Genomic DNA, 17,252 nt, shown 5'->3' with positions numbered 1-17,252 from the left:
GTATGCGTCAAAGTCAGAGGCGCCGTAATTGGAAGAGCGGTAACTCCACAGAAATAATGGCGCGCGCTTCGTCCATTGCCTGTGGTAAATGAGGCCTTTATCGTGTGTGCCTCTTCAGATCCTCTGTTTTTCTTTCTTAAAGCCATCCCTCATACCAAGCCATAAAGGGAGCCACACACAATCGAATAGTATTATTTTCACAGCAGTTGTTCCCGCGTTGCTATGGGGGTGGCCTTCCTGGTTTCCCTCCTCCACTTCTGTCTGTCGGAGGGCCCCCACCCCTCCACCCACCACCTCTTTCCTTGTCATTATCCCAGCCAACCATAACATCCCTGTTGATATTTTCCTTCCATCTCATTTTCGGTCTTTCGCTTCCTCTCCTTCATAAAATGTTTCTCTGTTGGAAACTGGTGGTGGTGATGATCGGGTTTCCCTCCTCGCTCCGCAACCATGTGACCATACCATCCGAGTCGTGCTACGCGCAACATCAATTCTCCGGCCCCACGGCTACATCTGAATTGGTCCTGCGCCCCGTTCCCCCACTTCACCAACCCGCGCTGACCAGCGTGAAGTACGCCGAAATAACCTCCGCGACAGTGGGGGGCAGGCCAGAGGTCGCAAACGGGTTTTGATTCCTTACCCGTACCCGGCCGCACCAGGGTCGCAAACGGGTACCCGTACCCGGCCGTACCCGTACCCTACCCGTACCAGGCCGGGTACGGGTAGGGTACGGGTATCGGGTACCTGATTGCGACCTCTGGGATGAAGCCATGTTGCAGGCGCGGGTGGGTTGATTCTAGGAACTTGAATTGTGAGAAGAGACAAGACGTTGGGAAATGAGTGACAAACGGTTACTCACCAGTGACTCACGGTCTACCCGTACCCGTACCCGGCCGCACCAGGGTCGCAAACGGGTACCCGTATCCGGCCGGGAACGGGTAGCCGGGTATCGGGTAGGGTACGGTTATCGGGTACCCGGTTGCGACCTCTGGGGCAGGCCTTCATTCAGCAGTGGATTGGCAGGACTCGTGTGACCCTGCCGATCGACTCGCCGGGATTGCACCAATGTATAGCCACTGGCAGGACAGAGACGGTTGGCCCAATTGTTTCAACCGGTGCGACCGGAGGGTGTGGAAGTAAACGTGGCGGCCCAACAAGTTTGGCGCGCTGATCCTGCTGCGACACCACGGCATTCGCGCCGAGCGTGAACCGAGTGAGAAATGAATGAAGCTCCATTGGCCCGGCGCTGGGCATTATTTTTTTTTGCCCGAATCCCCGAAAGGTTGCGGCGCGAATGGATGGCTTCCGCCACCTTTCGCCGCCATCGCTCCGCGTCGCAAAGTCGGTTTGGAAAATTACGCCCCCCCCCCCCCCACGCGATGCTTTATCGTTGGATACCCCCTCGCGAAAAAGAGATTTCGACTGAGTTGGCTATCGTCATCAGGTTCTCCGTACAAAGAGAGGAATGTATTTTTTCTCGTCTCTTCAAACGCTCCGCTGTTTTCCTCACAAAAAGAGAGACCGCACGGGAGTTGCCTCTTACTCCGCGTGTAACAATGCATCAATGTATCGACTTAGAATTGATAATCTTAATAGTACTTTACATTTGTAAGCCCCATTCAATCAGTAGATCCCAATGCTACTTTTAATTGAACCTCACACTGACAATACATTTGTTGTTGTTACACCTGTTTGTGTTTACCCAGGAAAGTCTCGCCGAGTTTCCCGATTCTCTATCAGGAGAGTCCTACCCAGTTTGGGTTCGTTCCTGACCCTGACGCCTGCTGTATATTTGGAGTTTGCGTGTCTCTTTATCTCCCCGCGTGGTCACGTGGATCTTTCTCCGGGTCCTCCGGGGTTTCCCTCCACATTTAGAATCAACATCACGCGTTTAGAGTGTTTGGCTGCTATAAATTTCCACACGATAAGCCACTTTGCAGGGCTATCATTTGTGACAACCAGGTCACTTCTGAAAAAGAGCTATATAACTCAGTGGGCCTTACCTGGTAAAATAAAAATAGTTTATCGTTTAGTTTTTTTCACTTTTACAGGAGAGGGCGAATTTTTCGATGCAGATTCAAATCGAGTCATTTGTGGCCAAGTAAATATTTTACTTGGCAAACGTGCATCTCATCGTGCGTGAAGATTCGTAATATGCATCGCACTTGCCACGTGCACAAGTCTATTCTCACAAACCTTACGGCCGTTGCGCGCGCTACTTTCACGACATCGGCAATGCACAAAAAAGAACCGATTACAAAGGCAATCCGTGACCTTGAATCCGCGACAATTCATCAAATCGCGAGCGGTGGGAGCAGATTTGTTACCTTGCCCACCCCTGACCCTCTGGTTCATTCAGCCAGGAGCACTGTGGCAGGATGAAAAACCACAAGGGGTGGAACAATGCGGGAACGCGGCAATCCTATGGGAAACTCTCAGCAGCTTTCAAGCAGTAGAAACAATGCTCCAGAAACCTCCAGAGCTCGTGCTCCAAGTCACCAAACGAAACGCGTGGCTTAATTCCTCGCTCGATGCTATCCCGGTCGCTGGTAGAATGGAGTGGCTGGCCACGTGACAGGCATGGCGAGACGTCTACTGGATGCGGTGCGCTGGGAGCATCAATATTTTCCAAGTTGCTGGTAGACCAGTAGCCACAGTCATAGTGAGAGACAAATTGGCAGTTGCCCCCAACGGCCCATTTGGTGGGATGCTTACCCTTACAGTCCCATCTACATCAAGTCCTGCTTGCTACCTAAACGCTTAGACTCCTCGACCTCCACATTTTCACCTTCTACAGAAACCCGTAACACTAAATCACTTATTTGGGGAAGAAGGCCACATTGAAACAAGACCCCCTCGTGGCGGGCAAGTGCTGCATTCACTTCATGCCGCATCGGGGTAGCTGCCACTGAGGGTCCTCTGCCACAGGGAGGCTTGAAATGAGCTTCGTGGAAGGCGCCGGTACACGCATCAAGTGACGGCGACGGCGGCGGCGGTGCTGATGATCGATGATGGCTTTTTTTGCCAGGTCCGTAAAATATTTTTACGGCTCGCTCACTTAGCCAGAGACCCGGCACGGAATTAATCCCAGGACGCCCACCACCGTCGATGGCAAGACCCCTTCCCGTGCGTTCGCGGGGCCGTTGCCCTCACGCCGATTGGAGAAATTCGGCGAGGTCCAACGGCGAGCCGTCGCGCACGTTGGACCGCGGCATCTCTGGGAAATTGCGAGCCAAGCCAGAGGTCAGTGCAGGACCCCCCCCCCCTCCCAATCACTGCCCCCCCCCCCCCGCTACCCTCAGGCGACCTGTGCCCCCCCCCCTTCCCCAAGGTCCCCGCGTCGCCGCCAGGCGCCGGGCCTCTTGATTTTAAAGTCACGACGCAGCGGCGCGGGGTATGAAGCCGGGATAATCACCTCCCCCGATGCTGTGGCTCCTCTGAGATGTTTTTTATTGCGCGTTTGGCTTTGCTGATCCCGTAGATATATTTGCCGCCATGCAAGCAGCTATTGTTGTTGTTTTTTGCCGTCGTGGTTGTTGCCGCCGCCGCCGCTGCCGCCGATGCTGAAGCTATTATCATCGCTACGCCTGCTTACTCAGGAAAGCCTGACTGAGGCTCATGACTCATTTTAAGGAGGAGGTCCCGCCAAGTGCTCGCAGGAGTGGCCGATGGTTGCGATGAAGAAACCAGTGAAACCAGTTGACTAAATGGGTGATAATTATTACTCCACTTGCGTATTCTGTATCAGAGAGAGAGAGGCTTGAATGGGCCACTGGGGTGGTTCAGGCAATGTAGATGACATGAAAATCAGCCAGGGTTGGTGGACCGTGCAGAAATGGTGCAATCCTATGCTTGAGACACCCATGCGCTTGGCAACAAGGGGCCTGTAGCGAGGAGTACAGCAAACTATATCTGCAATATATATTCACTCGCTTAAAGTTGTCCTTTGGTATGCGTTGGTTTTCCCCAGGCATTCCGGTTGTCTCGCTCAGGCCAAACGCTCACAAATAAAATATTAGCGCATGACCGTTCTCACAAAGATACCGAGTGAGGCTTCGCTGGGCATCAAGGACATCATTGTGAGAGTGTTCATTTTTATTGCCTCTTGTTATGGCCCAGATCTAAGTTGTGCATTCGATTTCTTAGCGGGTTTTTTTTCGTTTCTTTTGTTTTCTCTACGTTACGTTCAATCGTGTTGTCGGACCTGTGCGGTGAGAGACTCGTTCAGCGAGAGAACCTGTGCGGCGAGAGAAATGCGCAGTGAGAGGCATCCCACAAATATCTATGCAACACCTTGTGTCACAGACGGAGGCCAGAACATGGCAACAGTGGGGGACTACTTATGAAGTCCTCACATCATTAGGCCCCTCTCTTCTCCCCCCCCACCTCCCCAACGAGGGAAACGCTCACATATGCCCCGCAAAGGAGCATTAATTATATTTTCACGGGATTTCTGCTGAGATCTCAAATCGCCTTCCTATTTTATTCGCACACCACAGGAGGCACTGTCCCCACGCCCACCCTGCTATGGAGAATTGTTTTATTGCATCTCGGCAAAAGCAACACATTGTAATTCTGCCCAGAGAAATTTTTTCAAAATTGTGATGGTTGTTTTTTTGTTTCTCTGTGCAGTCATTGGTTGACTGGGCTGCGAATGTCAACTCTCTGCACCTGAGAGCCCAGTTTAATAATGCCCTGACACAGCGATATCCTCCTGAGTCACCCAGCCCACCTCCGTCGTGGCTGAACCGAGACCGGGCTTCCCATGGGGCAGGATTCGAGGCGGTGGCGTCGTCGCAGAGTGGAGCTTTGGGCCCCCTGGTGCAAGGACTACAATTGGGCACCCTGTCCAATTTGACCCCTTCTTTTTATTGCCCAGTGCCTGGGCTGTCTGTAGTCCATGGGCTTCGTTGCAATTACACTGCCCGCACATGTGATTTATATATTTACACGCAGTAGCGGCTTTTGGCTAACCGTCGAACAAAGGACGGTCACCGCATCACACGCTTTCAGATGCGCTTCTGCGACCGTCTGGAATGCTGTTTGTTCGTTTCTCAATCCGCTTGTCCTGGTGAGGGTTGTGGCGGCAGCGTGTTGAATAGGGCTCCAACACAACATTACTATATACTACTATACACAACACTATACACTACACTTCTATACATTATTATATACTACACTACTATACACTACACTACTACACTATACACTACTATACACAACACTATACACAAAGTGAATGCAGCACCGGCTTGAAAGTTGGGCATCAGTCTGCCAGTAGGGAGCAATGCTGTTCTGTGGATTTTCCCAAATGAGTAACTTGGTTTTGGTAGTAAAAATTGTAAAAATATGGCAAATTGGGACCATGACGCCTGGCACGCTTGTCTGATACTTTTTTGTGAATAACTTCACGAGATAAACTACTATTTACACGTTTTTATTTGACCAGGTAAGGCCCACTCAGCTATGTAGAGCTCTATTTCGTAGGCGACCTGGCCACCACAAATGATAGCACAGCGAAGTGGCTTATCATCATGTGGAAATATATAAAGCGGCCAAATAATCTCAATTAATGTTTTATAAATGTGGAGGTAAAAACTGGAGGACCCGGAGAACAATCCAAGTGGAAAGAGAACACGCAGACTCTAAACATAGAGGCGTCAGGGTCAGGATTGAACCCACGACCTCCTGCCCACTGCAAAGCAGAGGGGGCAAACGCGCGAACGGGGCTTTAACGCGCCCGTAACGAGCGGCAAACTTGGCGAACTCCGCTCGGTGGACGTGCTTGCGCCGAGCTGTGTGCACAAGGGCACACCGCGCGTGGGTTTAGGGCGATACTAAACTCTCGCTCGCAAGAGAGATAAATGCGGCAGATTAACCCACGGTGGCTTCATAGCCCTCCGGCAACGGGCGTTAATCAGCAACGCGACTTGCTCGCGCCTCGTGGAAACTTGTTTTTGCGGCAAATGTTTTGTAAAGCGGCTCGTAATAAACTGTTTCATTATACGTTTATCGTACGCTTGGGGGGGGGGGGGCGCGGAATAATGATTCTGGAAGCCAGAGACTGCATCCGAATTAGTTTTTTTCTCTAAGCATACTTGGGAGAGATTCTTCGGGCAGATCTACGCAAGTCTTCGGCAATCAAACGGACGCCGGTTAAGCCCCCCGGCACATGCCGCCACCGCTGACGGTGACGCCGCCGCCGCCGAAGCTGATGCCACCGTGTCAATGCGACGTTGCGGCTTCTTACGTCCCCGTTCTACAGGAGACGGCCAACACCTCTGCAGCTCGTGAAATGAGCACGGTTTAGTTCGGTGGCGATGAACCAGGGGGACTCTGTACCAAAGGAGGGGGGGGGGCTGACGTGGATCCCGATTCGATGCGTGGAGGGGTGACGGCGACCATGTGACAATCCGCGCTGCGGCGGCGAACTTCACGCAACGGTCGACGCATCATTCACTCCTCCCTGGCGGGACTGCAATTATATTTTTTAATTCCGCATCCGAAGGAAGATGTTCCTGACCGGGATATCTAAGGTCGGTCTGCCCGTGTAACTGTTGCTATTGCCGTACGACAGAAGATTGGGCGGTGGTAAAGGTGCAGCCCTGCAATTGCTCGGCTCACAAGTGGCCTCCACTACGTGTTGACCTTACCCCCACCGCACACGTGCCTGCTTGATTCTCGACTAACTGTTGCACCAATTTATACTGCTTGGTGAATGGAGGTGGGTGGGTGGTGGGGGGGGGGGTTTAAGAAACTTGCCCGTGTTTTTCAATTGGCATGCTAGGATGGTGAAATGGAACCGGCGACCTCCGGATCAAATGCCGAGTGTTGCCGACCGTTACGCCGTGGCAGCGTCCTTTATAATTAGGGGAGAATAGATGCGGTGCCCGGCGTGCGGCTATAGCGGCGCATCGTGTATAATTCCGCTTTAATCGGATTAAGCGACGCAAAGTGGACTGTGAGTAATTGGACAAATGCGGCGAGGGTTCACGGAGGTCGACCGAACCGCGCCAGAACGCCGAGCGCGCAATTAATGCGGGCAGCGCGTAATTCCGTTACTGTCGGCGGCTTTTATTCTATACCTGTTTTTTTTTATACTCGAGCTGGAATTATGTGCGGTGTATTTCGATGTAAAGCTTTCGTGACTGCAGGGATTCATCTGCTTGGTTCTTTCATTCAGACGCTGTCTTCTCGACAGACCTGTTTCTTCACCTGAGGACGGCTGCTTGCGTTGTGGCCGAATCGTCGTGATAATTATTTTATTATGTTTTATTTTTATTATTTTATTACTTCCCTTCTACGTGACTTTACCGAAAGAACCAAGAAGATATGTGCGGTGTGTTTTTTTTTTATTTTACGAGGTTGCGTCGGGAGTAATGGGGCGCTGAGGGCTTAAGGCATTCATCTTCCCCCACCTCTACCTCTTCCTGCGCTCACCGCAGACTCCTCCCCCGTCACAAAACAAAACCGATCCCCCACGCCCTCTCCGATGCGTTTCCCGCCTCGTTCGGCACGGTGTCCGACGTTTCGCGCCACGTTCTGGGGACGTCGTGCCGAACGACACGCAGTTGCCCACCCCGACGCACACGGGGAGAAGTCTACGCAGCGCAACTGCAGAAACCTGTCCAGTCGAATCCCTCCCCTTTCCCGATGCGTTCCTCCTCCGTTCCACTCCTGAATGTTTCCCCCTTTAGCAACTTGTTCCCAGTCACCTGCCCTCGCCCTCCGACGCGTTTCCCTCACACCTCTTGCCACCCCCTCACTGCATAGATCCCTTTGCACCTCCCCGCTATTGCCTCCCTCCTTCTTTCTATGAATCCCCACACTGCTCCTGCCCTCTTACAAATGCCTCCCAATTCTCGCGTCCTTGCTTCACCCTCGTTTCAGAGGCCGCTCAACATTTTTTCACCTCTCCCCCGCCCCGTTGTTGTTCGTACCTCCCCAACGATGCACCTCATCTTGTCTATTATCTATCCCACACCATCACCATCAATCATCATCATCGGTCTCCACCCGTACAGGCATTGACTGGGTTGTTTGGTAGACAGCCTCTCTCTTCTGTCTGCCCCTGTTCCCATCTCGTGTCTGTCTCTATCACTCTACAGTCCCGTTCGCTCTTACCCAGAGTGCACGTGACAGCGTCTTTCCATCGCATCCCTAGCTGCCTCTTGGTTTTCTTCCGTCCGCTCACAACGACAATAACCACCTTAGCAATCGTTTTCCTTTGACCGCCTTGTGTCAATGCATCACGTACGTCTCTCCTGATTCATAACACGGATTGAGCCACGGTATTGGTTGTGAAAGCCTGCGTATGAAATGTGCCTGTCCATGTTTTATCGTTTAGAGCAGTTCTCCCCCGATTGCATATCTCCTGTTTACTACTTCCGTTCATTATTCCCACGATGATTCTAAAATACCACGTGTCAGCATTTCCCCCATCCTGCTTCTCTCCGACCCAAAAATAAAATCCACCCAAATCGTTGACTGAACAGGTGCATCAATAGCGTCCTAAAGAGGAAAAAAATAATAATCTTATAGCAGGGGACATTTACGGCAATGATTTTTCTTTGTATCAGAGAGATGGAGAGGCCAAAGAGATTGAGTGAATAATTCATAATAAACGTTTTGGGTTAGATTGCGTTATTTATAAATGTGTCGTAACCCTCCACCACCCGACACGGCCAATCAGCAAAAAAGTGTCACGTTGACAAAATACAAATAGTTCACTACTTTAGCCCACCGGTGTGTTGAAGAGTGAATCCACAACATTTACAATTTTTGAGTACGACGTTTCGCTGGTAATTACATCCAGCATCATCGGGCAATTCGCTGATTGGCGTGTCCGGTGGTGGAGGGTTACGACACATTTATAAATAACGCGATCTAACCCAAAAACGTTTATTATGAATAATATTGGTCGCGAAAGCCTACACGTGTTAAACTGAGTGAATAATTGTTGGAGACCGCACTATTCACCATGGTGCCTTGATAGAAATTTTATTTAAGCATGTTTCTTCGTGAACATTTTTCTATATATATTATATTTACAGACTAGTAACTATTTTATTTATCAGTTCGAGCCACTGAGCTATTAGATAGTTTTCAGAGGCGACCTGGCCACAAATGATAGCCCAACAAAGTGGCTTGTGATGTTGAAATTTATAGCAGCCAAATGACTATAAACGAATCAGAATATGTATTTATAGTGGAGGAATCCGATGAGCTATAAAGATGTTTCTCAAAGATATCCAGTAGGGGCTGGTAAGAACTTCATAACAACAAACATTACAAAAACATGATAGTAGTGCAAAGTAAAATAAATGCAAACAAATCACTCAAACACATACAAATAAAACTAAACCATCCCCATCTTACCACGAAAAGCCCACTGAGACGTTAGTTAATTTATTTATCAGGATCGACCTGGCCCCAAATGATAGCTCAGCAAAGTGGCCCCCATTATTTTGAACTTCATCGCACCAAAATAATCTAAATACTATAAACGCATGTTTCAAAATGTGGAGGGAAAAACCGGAGGACCTGGAGACAAATCCACGTGACCACGGGGAGAGAGACATGCAAACTCCAAATATACACGACTTGTATACCCGGCGAGGTAGTTAACATCTCACCATCGTAGGTAAAGTGTGGGTAACTCATCGAAGTGGCTTACATTGTTTTTATAGCTTCATTTTGGTGATTTCGAAAACGTTTTGGTTTAGCCATATTTGTTTGTTGTAGTACAGAGTTATACTGATAACTTCAATCTAAATTGTCTTATGGTTGTTATTGTTTTACTTGCATCCCACTGGGATTTTTGCACACAACATTGATATAATGTGCTTTTTCTGGAAGACTTTGCTGTTTTATCCTGGATTTTTCTGTTTCTGCGTAGTCACTTTAAGATGTTTCTTATTCGTGTTTTTGTTTGTTGCGGTTGCACCCGATTCATGAGCCGAATGGCTCACAGGGCTATAACTAATGAATGAAACTGAAACTGAAATATCACCTTCATCACACGTGTGATTGAATAGTATACAGCATGTTATTTGTAAGTGTGGAGACGGGCAAAGCCAGAGGAAACAATCCACGCGACCACCACGGGGAGAGAGATGGAGTATTGAGACTCGGTGAGCCTTTCCTGGGCAAAAGTATAATAAGAATAAGAGTAATTATACTGTGTAACAAAAAATGTTTTGTCCCTGGGTAGTAAGTTTTATTTCCTAAATGCTTATGCCTCAAAAGTACAGAAAATTACTATTATTCCCCACAAACTTTGCTTTTGTGACTAGGACAGTGATATTTTGAAATGTATCTATTTTCAATGAGAAAACGGGCGAATTTGTGTCCTTTCGTTCACACAAAGTCAGAAAAAAACCACATATGAATAAAAATGTACATCTATTTATACTAAAGAAATACAAAAATGACTACAAAAGATTTAGACACCAAGGCGCACTACCACAGGCGGGACTGGCCACAGCGGACCAAGTTCTCTGTGGGGAGGAACAACGTCAAGTGGGAGCCACTGGTGGACCCCCGGAAGGTGCTGATGCCACCACTGCACATCAAATTGGGCCTTATGAAACAATTTGTCAGAGCTGTAGATAAGGAGTCGGCAGCCTTCAAGTACCTTCAAGACTTCTTCCCTAAGCTGTCTGAGGCAAAAGTCAAAGCCCGTGTCTTCTTTGGACCACAGATACAGATGATCCTAGAGTGCAATGAATTCCCCAAGAAGCTCACTAGTAAGGAGAAAGCGGCTTGGGACAGCTTTGTCGCAGTGGTTCATGGCTTCCTGGGCAATCACAAGGTCGAAAACTATGTGGAGCTGTTCATAATCAACGTTTTTGGGTTTAGATCGCGTTATTTATAAATGTGTCGTAACCCTCCACCACCCGACACGGCCAATCAGTAAAAAAGTGTCACGTTGACAAAAGACAAATAGGTCACTGCTTTAGCCCACCGGTGTGTTGAAGCATGAAACCACAACATTTACAATTTTAGTACGACGTTTCGCTGGTAATTGCATCCAGCATCATCGGGCAATTCGCCAGAATTGCCCGATGATGCCTACGTGTTAAACTATGTGGAGCTGGTTGAGACTGGTGAAGAACTATGGCAGAATGGGCTGTAGGATGTCCCTCAAAAGTCCATATCCTTGATGCTCATCTTGATAAATTCAAGGAGAACATGGGAGCGTACTCGGAGGAGCAAGGGGAGCGCTTCCACCAGGATATGCTGGACTTTGAACGCCGCTACCAAGGACAGTATAACCAGAACATAATAGGAGACTACGTTTGGGGGCTGATTCGTGAAAGTGAATTACAGTATAATCGTAAATCTCGAAAACCTACTGACTTCTAAATCTTTTTTAGTATTTTTTTTTATTACTTTAGTATAAATACATGTTAATTTTTAATCATATGTTTAAAAAAAATCAATTTATGAGAACGAAAAGAAACAAATTCGCCCGTTTTCTCATTGAAAATAGGTACATTTCAAAATATCACTGTCCTGGTCACAAAATTAAAGTTTGTGGGGAATAATAGTGTTTTTTATACTTGTTAGGCATAATCAATTACGAAATAACACTTACTGCCCAGAAACAAAATTGCGTTACAAAGTGCAATCATAATTCCGTTGCTGTTCTTACTGGGAAGTACCACAAACCACTTCCTTGACATATCTGATATGAGGAAGCCATTGGAGCTATGCAGTTTAAAATCTTGATTGAGCACTCATTTCTTTTGGACTGCTTTTTGTGTTTAGTTTGTTGTCCTTCCCCCGCACCTCCCATTAGCACGGTTGTCGATGTATAGCGCAAAACAAGTTCAACACACGTACATGCATCTCAGCCGTCACCGATCTTACACTCACCGCTCACCCGCCCGTCCGTCTGTGTTTTTCCGCCCGCCCGCCCGCCTGCCCTCCTTGCCCGGCTCCCCGCTTTTCTCGCGGCGGTCGCAGGTTCGTACGTGGCCGTGCTGGTGCTCGGGGCGCTGTGTGCGTGGCGCCTCGGGCCAGCCAGCCGCCCGCCGCTGCTGTTCCGCCCCGACACCAACATCCAGATGATGCTCGACCTCAAGAACAACCTGAGCGCCGAGGCCATCTCCTGCCCCACTTGCTCCGGTCAGAGGCCCCCTGCTTTATACCCCCCCCCCGCCCCCTGCCACACTTCACCCACTGATACCTATCCCGTCTGTATTTTTTGCATGTACGTTGAACTTCTTTAGCATCGTACGGAGCCAACCGTGCTAATCGGGGTGCGGGGAAAGGACAGCAAACTAAACACAAAAAGACAGTTGCCGAGAAATTAGTTTTCAATCGAGATTTAAAGTGCATAGCTCCAGTGGCTTGGAAGAGTGTAACAGACGGCCGCAGAAATGCATCTGTCCGTCCTTTGCCTCTGAATAAAACAGCAATGTTTGGGATACAGGGATTCCAAGTGTAATACGCGAGATGGATTCCTGAAAGGTGCTGCAATAAGAAGATGCGTTCCGTGAGGAATTGCTGTGCATGTATACATTGCAGGGCAGAAATAAAAGCAATGCGATTTGACTCGCATATGCGCTTGAAAATCAGCCTGCAGCTATCCTATGGCAGGACAAAGAACTGAGATTAGAATCAGAATATGTATTTATATTGGAGGAATCCGATGAGCTATAAAGATGTTTCTCAAAGATTTCCAGTAGGGGCTGGTAAGAACGTTATAACAACAAACATTACAAAAACATGATAGTAGTGCAAAGTAAAAGAAATGTAAAAAAATCTCTCAAACGCATACAAATACAACTAAACCACCCCACTCTTACCACGAAAAGCCCACTGAGACATTAATTTTTTATCAGGATCGACCTTACCCCAAATGATAGCTCAGCAAAGTGGCCCCCATTATTTTGAACTTCATAGCACCACAATAATCTAAATACTCTCAATGCATGTTTCTAAATGTGGAGGAAAAAAACGGAGGACCCGGAGAAACAACTCCACGCGACCACGGGGTGAACACGCAAACCACAAATATGCAGACGTCGGAGTCGGGATCGAACCCCGACCTGGATACCAGGCGGGGAAGATGACATCTCGCCACCACGTGCCATGTGATTTCCACGCGTCTACCCAGAATTCCCACACCGCTCAGTCGCGCAGCCCAAAGTAGTTCGTCGTCGACCGCTCAGAAAGCGCGTTGGAACGATGCGCGTTCAGCACGATAACGGTTTAATACCGAGTAAGCTTTTGCGACCAATATTGTCCATTAGAGGTTTTTGTGTTAGGTTGCATAAATATAAATGCGTCGTTAAATATTCTTAGGTTTTTTCGGTAAAGTCACGTAGGTAAAACATCAAAATTAATAAAAAATAGAATAAAATAAAAATCACGACGTTTCGGAGGCAACACAAGTCTCCGTCATCATGTGGGACCGTCACAGCCAGATTAGCTGCATCAAGTGAGGCAATGATTGAAGATGTAATCCCTTAAAAGCAACTTGCTTTTAATCTGGCTGTGACGGTCCCACCTAATGACGGAGACTTGTGTTGCCTCCGAAACGTCGTGATTTTTATTTTATTTTATTTTTATTAATTTTGATGTTTTACCTACGTGACTTTACCGAAAAAACCTAAGAATATGAATCCTTGCAGTCACGAAAGCTTCAAATCTAGAATTAATGCGTCGTTAAACCCGCCGCCACCCTGCACACCGGTGTGTTGGAGGGTAAACCCACAGCATTCATAATTATAACGGGGCGCATTCCGCATTGTGTGAAAAGTGTTCCCGAATGGAAGAACCGCGTTATAGCGACAACGCGTTGCGTGGAACGCGCATTCGATGAGGACTTACCGTGTAGCGATGGCATTGGTTACATGAGCACAAATAACAAGATGCTCAACGCATTTGTCAGTAACGCTGCCCGAACGGGCAAAAAAACTAAATAAAATAGGCGACGTTTTGGGAAATGGCCCTTTTTTCATCTCTCTGTTACCGTCTCATTTGTATTGTTTCTTATTCAGTTGGGCTCTGTAGTTCTGACAGATGATGATCTCTTTGCAATGGGGAAGGGTCATTTCCCCAAAAGCAATATTTATCTTTTAGGGCAGTGTTATTGAGCAATGCGGGTTTTTATTATTAATGCTTCCCTCCCAACCCCATCTGTTCTCTCCCCTGTGGCTCAAAGCCAGGACTATGCTTTAAATGAAGGGACGACCCAATATATAACAACAACAAACGTTTTGTTTCAATATTGTCATGGAATTCACAGAGGCAGCTGCCAGTGATTAAAAGTGGTTCTCAAGTGTATTGAGTCAAACGAAACGGCACTGAGTGACAACGCCACCATCAACAGCAACAGAAATGAGTCGCCAAACATTTTCCTTAAAGTTTGTCAAAGAATTCGCTCGGGGCTCGTGTGCCGGATGTAACGCGCCAAAATTGGCCAAAAATGGAATTGACCCAATGTGCAAACTGGTATCCATAATAATAAAGGTTTTTGGGTTAGATCGCGTAAGTATAAATGTGTCGTTCAGGTGATGACGTCGTCATGCTCAATTTAATAACGGAAGCAGGTGGATCGCTTCACTATTCTGGCAAATCGCCGATGATGCTGGGTGTAATTACCAGCGAAACGTCGTACTACTCAAATTGTCAATGTTGTAGATTTACTCTCCAATACACCGGTGGGCTGAAGTAGTAAACTATTTGTCGTTTTGTTTACGTGACAAATCCCGTACTCATTGGCTGTGTCGGGTGGTGGAGGGTTACGACACATTTATACTTACGCGATCGAACCCAAAAAAAACTTTATTATGAACAACATTGGTTGAGAAAGCCTAGGTGTTAAACTGGCAAACTGGTCATTGCAATTGGCCAAACGCACCACGCAAGTTTGGCAGGTAAAGGGGCAGCCCTGCAATTGACATGCTCCTGCCGCTGTTCGTCGCAGTGTTTCCAGTGGAGGGTGATCTCGAGAGCACCTCTGGAGGGAATGTTTGGCCTATTCTCTGCCACGCTATACAAGTCTCGAGACTCGGCTAAGACTTTCCTCGGGGTAAGGAAATTATTATTTAATGCAGAATTGTCTGTGAGAGAAATTATGTTTTGGCTCTGAAATTGCAGAACCTGACTGGAATGCATGGACGTTGTCGTAAAGCACGTTCAGCCCAAACCGCAATCCATGAGCCATTCCCACAATGCACCATGCATCATCATTTTTTTTTTTACGATTGCTCTTTCCAAGCCCTTAAAGCAGTCGGCAATTGAGAGCACCAATGACAGTGCAGCAGATAAGAACCGACGCAGTTCACGATTGTAACGTGGATTGGGGAACTTTGGAAAAAAGACGGTGAGAGGGAATTCCAAAGATGAGAATGTCACTTAGCCTTACTCATTGCCACCCGGCTGGTGGCTAGTGTGGAAACAAATGTAAGATTTATTTTTTTAATTCTCAGCTATTTTCGTGTTATCCGGTTAGTCGATCAGTCAAACTGAATATCGGTGGAGGAATTGATTACTTCATCGGTCTGATAGCTCGGCTCGATCAGAGGCACAAACCTTGTATGTAGGTGTGCGAGCGGGTGTGGGAGCCACGTTGCCCTACTGGGCTTTACATTGTCCTTCTCTTTAGCCGAAATTGCCTGCATTAAGGGAAGGGGGTTCCAATTCTGGGCACTCTTCCTGACAGCTGCGCACGAATGAAAAAAAAATAGAAATAATAATTTTTAAAAAGGCAACGCTTGAAATTGCATTGGAAGTGAATGGTCAATTAAGAAGATAAAAAGAATGCTGCGTTTGGAAATTGCAGAACAGATTTGCGGGGCAGTTGTTGTTGTATAAGATTGGAATGCACCGAGTGCCATTTTTTGGAATTCTGTGAGCGTTCAAAGCGAATGCCGGTTAATGGCCACCATTCCACGTGAATTGTGCCCATGTTTCTGATTGGAGGTCAATTCTGCATGGGGTTATTACTTCCTCCTTTCTATTTCCCACAGGACTGCTTTGTATTTGATTGCAGCCTGCGAGCTGATTGCGCGTCATATTGTGGCTTAACGCACCCCTTTATCGGGGTTACTTTGTGTAGTATTTTTTTAAATCTCAATCCACGGTCCATCAGAACTGTCTCTGTAAGAGACCTGCTCTTTTGTCCTTCCATCAGGTAATGCTGCAGAAAATGTCCTTTCTAAAGACCCTGTCAGACATCGGTCTGCTGGTCCTCGCTGTCAAATTAAAGGCACATCACTTTACAAAACCAATGCTGCATGAAGCCTCCCCAAGCCGCGTCGGTCGTAGGAGTTGTTTGATCGTACTTCACCACGCTGGTCAGTGCGGGTTGGCGAAGGGAGGGGGCCCCCCCTGACCCATTAAGATATCGCTCACCACCGATATTAGCCGTGGCCCGGAATCGAACCCAAGCAGCCGAATTCATCAGGTTCAGAGCGCAGGGGGCTTAACCACTGCGCCAAATGTTCAATTCCATTGTCTAAAGACGCTGTCAGAAATAGGTCTGTTAGTCAGTTGTTTAAGGACCCCCATCAGACATGGGGTCCATTAGTTTATTGTCGAAAGACCCTATCGGAGACCAGTCTGTCAGTCTCTTGTCTCCAGACCCCATCAGAGATTGCTGTACCATTATATTAGCCACTAAAGACCCCAACAGAGACAAGTTGATCTATCTATTTTTTTTTTTATTAAAGACTCAATCAGAAAGTGGCGGTCTTTTGGTCTGTTGTTTAAACACCCAGAGGAAATAATGTCCTGCCAGTTGGAAAGATAAAAATCAACGAAATAGCAATGGGCTAAATACCTTTTGTTTTTGTTGTTGTTGTTGTTGTTGTAATCGCTCCAGTTGATGTCCCTTGAAAAGCCGTGCACATCGAGCAGATTCCTGAGTGGAGAATTGCAGTGGGGGGTGGGTGGGGGGGTGGGAACCCCTGAATCTCCGTGACGTAGTAGTCGGGCGTGCGCGAAGAGCCACGCTGGGTGATTGCAAGCTGGAGCGGAGGCCTCAATGAGCCCGTGCTCGTCTTTGGGGAACGAGATCTGCTAGCGCAGAAGAGCAATATCCATGGAAATAGCCACGGTTTTACTGCTGGGGATAGGGGGGGGGGGGGATGAGAGAAAAAAAAAACCCAAAAAATGATTGAGAGTTCAAGCCCCTCGTAACTGTAATCACCGCTGGTGGTCTGGAGGACCGTTGGCAGTTTCCTTACGGGCCCAGGGCTCGGCCCCGTGGCTCCCATTTGTACTGATTTGCCCCG

At 47.9% G+C, this 17,252-nt stretch overlaps 1 protein-coding gene across 1 annotated transcript in view; it reads left to right on the top strand.

Annotated features, from left to right (window-relative positions):
- The window catches only part of DISP3 (dispatched RND transporter family member 3), a 241,513-nt gene that overhangs the window by 98,004 nt on the left and 126,257 nt on the right, over positions 1-17,252 (top strand). Inside the window, exon 12 of the mRNA XM_078607818.1 lies at positions 11,971-12,132. Within this exon, the coding sequence (XP_078463944.1) occupies positions 11,971-12,132 (162 nt within the window). The remainder of the gene's footprint in view (positions 1-11,970; positions 12,133-17,252) is intronic.

Source organism: Lampetra planeri, chromosome 28 (assembly GCF_965212315.1).
Source record: "Lampetra planeri chromosome 28, kcLamPlan1.2.h2, whole genome shotgun sequence".
NCBI classification, from domain to species: Eukaryota; Metazoa; Chordata; class Hyperoartia; order Petromyzontiformes; family Petromyzontidae; genus Lampetra; species Lampetra planeri.
This window is presented reverse-complemented; position numbering and strand designations above follow the sequence as displayed.